This window comes from Terrapene carolina, unplaced genomic scaffold (genome assembly GCF_002925995.2).
Source record: "Terrapene carolina triunguis isolate 2854851 unplaced genomic scaffold, T_m_triunguis-2.0 Scaffold30529, whole genome shotgun sequence".
Lineage (NCBI taxonomy): Eukaryota > Metazoa > Chordata > Testudines > Emydidae > Terrapene > Terrapene triunguis.
Genome location: NW_020694880.1, coordinates 1069 through 7739, shown reverse-complemented (window position 1 = coordinate 7739; position 6671 = coordinate 1069). Strand labels below are relative to the sequence as shown.

Here is a 6671-nt window from a genome sequence, read left to right as displayed (position 1 = left end):
AGGGGCGCGAGTTGCATAGTTGCAGGTTGGGCTCATTAGCTTCAGCTTTAGAATGCAAAATCTAAAGGTTTATTCATAAAAAGGACAAAATATAGATGAGAAATATAAATTGGCTTGATGGGATTACTGCTGATTCAAACCAATCAAGTCTCTGGAGTACAAACATCCCAGCTTGTTTGGGTCATTCAGTCCTTTGTTCAGAGCTCCAGTTTCAAGCACAGTTCTCCAGAGGCCAGAAGCAGGGTTCAAGACAAAATGGAGAGGTTTCCATGCTCTCCTATACCCTCTACCATGTGGAAGGAAACCCCTTTGTTCTTACTGTGGAAAATCACATCACACATACAGACAGCATAATCATAACCAGCAAATTACAACCTTTCCATAGACACCTTACTTGATCTCCTTTGTACAAGATTTAGTGCAACTATGTGGCAACAATGATCTATACGGTCCCAGTTCATGTCAATAACGTAACAGCCACGCATCCTTCTTTGGTAGGATTTGGAGGCCAGGGTGGGTGAGTGGCTGGGGAGATGGACAGGACTACTCCAGTGCCTTTCCCTTGCTCTGGTACCAGCTCAACACCCTGAGCCCAGCCCCAGGGATCCTGGCCTGGCTCCACAGGGTAGCTCTGGAGTTCTTCTGGCCAGGACTTCACTGGGACTCTGCATGGGTTCTGAGTCTTTTTTGACTGCCGCTGCACATTGAATGGATGTTTTCAGAGAACTATTCACAATGACTCCAAGATCTCTTTCTTGAGTGGTAACAGCTAATTTAGACCCCATGATTTCATATGTATAGTTGGGATTGTTTTCCAATGTGCATTAATTTCTCCTAACCACCCTGGAACATACTTTGGGATTTGGTCAGAGCCCTCCAGGGTGTCTAGGGACCACCTCCTGCAATTCATGACTTCTCCTCCACCTTGAGTCTGTCTCTCTGCTGCAGACACAGCCCTGCAACCAAAGAGCCCCCTCTGCCACCCTTGTGCCTCTCTCTCTCTCTCTCTCTCCTGTCCCATCTTCTTCTGGCTCATCTAGTCTCTGTGTTTTTAAAGGGCTGAACCAACACTTTTTCTCTCTGTCCCCTCTTCTGGCACAAAATGTCAGAACATGTTAGTATTAGAGCTGAGTGGCTCTAATATTTATTTTATTTCCTTTTTTATATATGAGAATTAGATACAGAGCTCCTGTCAGCTAATTGCTAAGTTATCTGCCAAAACCCTGGAGTTTTCAAGACCTTAAGTAGCCTTTGGAATCACGGTTAAAGTTGACACCCCTACCAAAATCTGAAAATGCTCCCTTGTAGCTGGGGTCAGGGGAGAGGGGTAGAACTAATTCAGCAAGAGACAGGGGGAGGGGAATAGAGGCCCTGGGGGGGAAGAAGTAAAGCAGGGTCAGAGTCTTGGCAGAAGAAGTGGGACAAACGGTGGGGTTTTGGGGGTCCAGATACCAGCAATTAGAGAGGTGGCAACCCACTGAATTGTCCATAGACCTATTCCCCAGTTTGTCATGCTGACACAGCACAGTAAGGTCAGGAAAGGATTTGATGTCTTTTTGACTATCCGGTAAGTGATCCAGGGAAGAGGGCCCAGCACCATCTCACCAGCCAGCTCTGCACAGAGTTCAGTCTGAGAGCCAGAGCAACAGGAGAAAACTTTAGGTCCCTTTATGACTAAGTAGCCGGAGCAGCCTGTCCCGGATCTGTTTGGTCCTCACCCCGTAGATGATGGGGTGTAGCATGGGGGGCAAGAGAAGGTTCACGCTGGCCATGAGAATGTGGAAATGTACAGCCACATTGTGGCCAAACCGGTGCATGAGGGAGGAGAAGAGAACGGGGATGTAAGAGGCTAAAATGACAAACAGGTGGGACCCGCAGGTCTCAAAAGTCTTGAGCTGGGCATCCTTTGTGGGGAGGCTGAAGATGGCCCTGAGGATCTGGATATAGGACACAGCAATAAAAAACAAATCCAGACCAGTCACCATAAATCCCACAATGAGGCCATAGTAACTACTGATGTGGGTGTCGGCGCAGGCCAGCTTCACCACAGCCATGTGTTCACAGTACGAGTGGGGGATGATGTTGGTTCTACAATATGGCCACCGCCTCGCCAGGAAGGGATAGGGCAGTATTAGCATTATTCCACGCAGCACCATGACCAGGCCAATTTTGGCCACCACGGGGTTTGTCAGGGTGGTGGAATGTCTGAGGGGATCACAGATGGCCACATAGCGATCCAAAGCCATGGCCACCAAGATGCCAGAGTCCATCACTAAGAAGCAGTAAATGAAGTACATCTGGGTTAGGCAGGCATTGAAATCGATCTCCCTGGAATTGAACCAGAAGATGCTCAGAATTTTCGGTAGGATGGATGTAGACAGGACCAGGTCACTGACAGCCAGCATGCAGAGGAAATAGTACATGGGCCCATGGAGGCTTGGCTCCCTCTTCACAAGGACCAGGATGGTGAAGTTCCCCAAGACGGCTATGGTGTACATGGTGCAGAAGGGGATGGAAATCCAGACATGGGCCATCTCCAGGCCAGGAACGCCCAGCAGGATGAAGGTGGATGGGTTGATGAAGTTGGTTTTGTTGGAATCTGACATGGAGTAGGGGAGAAGGTGTCCAACTCTGAGGTAGAATGGTGTCTCCAGCATATACTGTACTCTGCCCTGACTTCCTGTATGTGCCCAGGCTCTAGGGTGATGGTCACAGTACAAATGCCTGGATGGAGAGACAATATTCATATGAGACACTACGTGCACTACTAGAGGCTGTTCTCATGGGTGAAGCAGATTGGTTGCTCTTCACAAACTGAAAAATGACATTTTTGTTATTCAGAGAAATGAATTATGAACAACTGGCCCTACTAATGCCAATTACATATTTGATGGTGCTCCATGTGTCAATAATTCTACATGTTGTGGTGTGGAAAATGTTAATAGGCACCAGCAGGAAACATGAGTGTGGATACTGGTTATCCATCCCATACAACCGCATCTGTTCCAACCCGTCAGACAGAGACCAACACCTACAAGATCTTCACCAAGCATTCTCAAAACTACGATACCCACACAAGGAAATAAAGGAACAAATCAACAGAGCCAGACGTGTACCCAGAAGCCTCCTGCTACAAGACAGACCCAAAAAAGAAACCAACAGAACTCCACTGGCCATCACCTACAGCCCTCAGCTTAAACGTCTCCAACGCATCATCAGTGATCTACAACCCATCCTGGACAATGATCCCCCACTTTCACAGACCTTGGGAGGCAGGCCAGTCCTCGCCCACAGACAACCCGCCAACCTTAAGCATATTCTCACCAGCAACCACGCACCGCACCATAACAACTCTAACTCAGGAACCAACCCATGCAACAAACCTCGATGCCAATTCTGCCCACATATCTACACCAGCAGCACTATCACAGGACCTAACCAGATCAGCTACAAAATAACCGGCTCATTCACCTGCACGTCCACCAATGTTATATATGTCATCATGTGCCAGCAATGCCCCTCTGCTATGTACATTGGCCAAACTGGACAGTCACTACGCAAGAGGGTAAATGGACACAAGTCAGATATCAGGAATGGCAATATACAAAAACCTGTAGGAGAACACTTTAACCTCCCTGGCCACACAATAGCAGATGTTAAGGTAGCCATCTTACAGCAAAAAAACTTCAGGACCAGACTCCAAAGAGAAACTGCTGAGCTCCAGTTCATTTGCAAATTTGACACCATCAGATCAGGATTAAACAAAGACTGTGAATGGCTATCCAACTACAGAAGCAGTTTCTCCTCCCTTGGTGTTCACACCTCAACTGCTACCAGAGCACCTCACCCTCCCTGATTGAACTAACCTCATTATCTCCACACTGATTTATACCTGCCTCTGGAGATTTCCATTACTTGCATCTGAAGAAGTGAGGTTCTTATCCACAAAAGCTTATGCTCCCAATACTTCTGTTAGCCTTAAAGGTGCCACAGGACCCTCTGTTGGTTATCCATCATTGTTCTTTAATGTAATGAAAGCCAGTCTAGGGAGTCCATGATGTAGGGAGTTTCCCATTCACCCGATTGCTCAAAATCTGAGAATTAAAAAAAAAAAAAAAAAAAACTTTTGCCAAGACATGTGCCAGGGAGAAACATCCCAACCAGAACACACCTCAGGGAAAAGACCTGGGTGTCAATGACAGCAGGTCAACAAAACACCTGCTTATTTGCAGTAATGGTCAAATCAAAGACAATGTTTGGATGCCTAAGAAATGGGATGGAGAATAATCTGCTCTGGTCATGTGCTCAATTTTGGTCACCCAGTCTCTAAAAAGGATACAGCGTTATAAAGGGGATTTCTGAGACGGGCTCTGAGAATGGGGAAGGCTCTCATATGCAGACAGACTGAAAAGTCTGGGACTGTTTAGTTTAGAGAAGAGACAAAAAAGGGGGCATATGGTAGAGGAGAGGAATATAAAGAATACAACTGATTACATTCAATTAGACAAACAAAGAACCGTTCCCAACTAGTAATACCTATAGATACTTAGTGCTTCAAAAGGGCTAATTTCCCAAAGGTTAAGAAAATTATCAAGAAAATTGACTGGGAGGAAAATATTAGAAAGGAAAATGGGAATGAAAATTGGGAGTTCTTTACTCTTTGTTGCTTTTTACAGATCCAGACTAACACGGCTAGCTAAAAAGTCACGATTCCGCAGTCAAGGAAGTGGAGAACTTTGGCTAAACCCCCTTTCAATGGTGAATGAAGGCAACAATTATGTGGGAAAAAGCAGTCTATACAAATGGGGAAAAAGGGAAAATAGATGGCAAGCAATACAAAAAAGACATCAGGGAAAAAATCCATGCTTGGTGGGGCTAAGGATAACAAAGGGGAGGTTATTAAGTATATTAAGAAGAAAAGAAAGCATAGAGAAGGTTTAGGCTAATTCCTAGAGGGAGAAAGGAAATTTTTAAATTAAATTAAATATTTTTTTTAAATTACATTAATGGAGATATCCTATCTCCTAGAACTGGATGGGACCAAGTCCAACCCCTCTGCCTTCACTAGCAGGACCAAGTACTGATTTTGCCCCAGCTTCCTAAGTGGCCCCCTCAAGGATTGAACTCATAATGCTAGGTTTAGCAGGCCACTGGTCAAACCACTGAGCTATCCCTCCCCTTGTTAATGTTGTAGAGAATGTAGATGTGTTGCAGAAATAGTTTTGTTCTGCATTTGGAAAGAAGCAGTATGAGGTACTCATATCACATGAGGTGATGAAATAGTCTCCAGTCCAGTAGCTGCCAAGGAGAATGTTAAAAAGCATCTACAGTAGAACCTTAGAGTTACAAACACCAGAGTTACAAACTGACCGATCCACCACACTTCTCATTCAGAAGTGGAAGTGCACAGTCTGTCAGCAGCAGAGCCAAAAAAAAGGTGGGGGGGATAAATAGAAGACAGCTCTGTGTTAAATGAAAAGTATTAAAAAAAATTTAAAAAAAAGATTTGACAAGGTTAGGAAACAATAGAAAAGCTGGTATGGGATTAGTTCAAAAAAAGTCTAGAAATATAATTAATTAATTAACTGATGCCTGAAAACAACATGGTTTATGGAAAATAGGTCTTGTCAAGTAAAACTGATTTCATCCTTTAATGAAAGTGCACATTTGGCTGGTCAAGGGTACTGCACAGATGCAATAAACTTCAATTCCTCTGAGACATCTGATTTAGTAGGGAAAACTTTCAGATAAAAAATGAACAGTCCTGCAGTAGAGCACATTTAAAGTGGAATAAAAACTAGCTAACTGACAGATCTCAGAAAGCTGTTATCAGTGGGGGTGAATGGGGTTGTTTCACAAGCAGGGTTCTGCAGGGGCCATTTCTAGGCCCTATGCAATTGAATATTTTCATCAATGATCTGGAAGGAAATAGAAAATCACTGCAGAAAAAAATTTGTGGATGACGCAAAGATTGGCAGAGTGGTTACAATGAGGAGGCCGGGGCAGGCAGTACTGATTGATCTGGAGCATTTGGTGAGCTGGGGCTATACAAACAAACTGTTTTAATACTGTCACATGAAAAGTGATTCCCTCGGAACAGGCAATGCAAGCCGGACCCACAGACTACGGCACTGTATTATGGAACGCAGGGACCCTGAAGTGGATTTAGGGGTCACTGTGGACACCCAGCTCATCGTGAGCTCCCACTGCGATGCTGTGGCCAAAAGGGCTGATGCGATCCTTCAATGCATAAACTGGGAAGGGGTGAGTTGGAGCAGGGGAAGGATTTTACCTCTGATGTGATATTGGTGAAATGGACTGCATCCAGGTCCAGGGTCCACATCTCAAAAAGGTTGTTGAAAAAATTGGAGCTGGTGCAGAAAAGAGCCACAAAAATGCTTCGAGGATGGAGAAAATGCCGGACAGAAAGAGAATTAAAGGGCATCAAACATTTAGCCTATCAAAAAAATAATCAAGCAGAGACTTTAATGGAGTGAAAACCATTGGTAAAGCAGAGAAAGGCAGAGCAAGACCCAATGGTTGGAAGCTGAAGCCAGAGAAATGCCAGCTGGAAATAAGGGCCAAATGTTTACACTGAGGGTGATTAACCTTTGGAACAAACTGTGAAGGGAAGTGATGGATTCTCCAGCTCCCTGTGTCAGCAGATCCAG

The 6671-nt window shown here is 44.9% G+C and overlaps 1 protein-coding gene across 1 annotated transcript; it reads right to left on the bottom strand.

Moving 5' to 3' along the window:
* Positions 1-1658: 1658 nt before the first annotated feature.
* Positions 1659-2606, bottom strand: LOC112121718 (olfactory receptor 52M1-like). The gene has a single exon (XM_024220635.2). It carries the CDS (start codon positions 2604-2606, stop codon positions 1659-1661), a length of 948 nt encoding a protein of 315 aa, XP_024076403.2.
* Positions 2607-6671: the final 4065 nt, after the last annotated feature.

Bases quoted from the DNA above. Each gene is read 5' to 3' on its own strand.
- LOC112121718 (XM_024220635.2), bottom strand. From the start codon at position 2,606: ATGTCAGATTCCAACAAAACCAACTTCATCAACCCATCCACCTTCATC.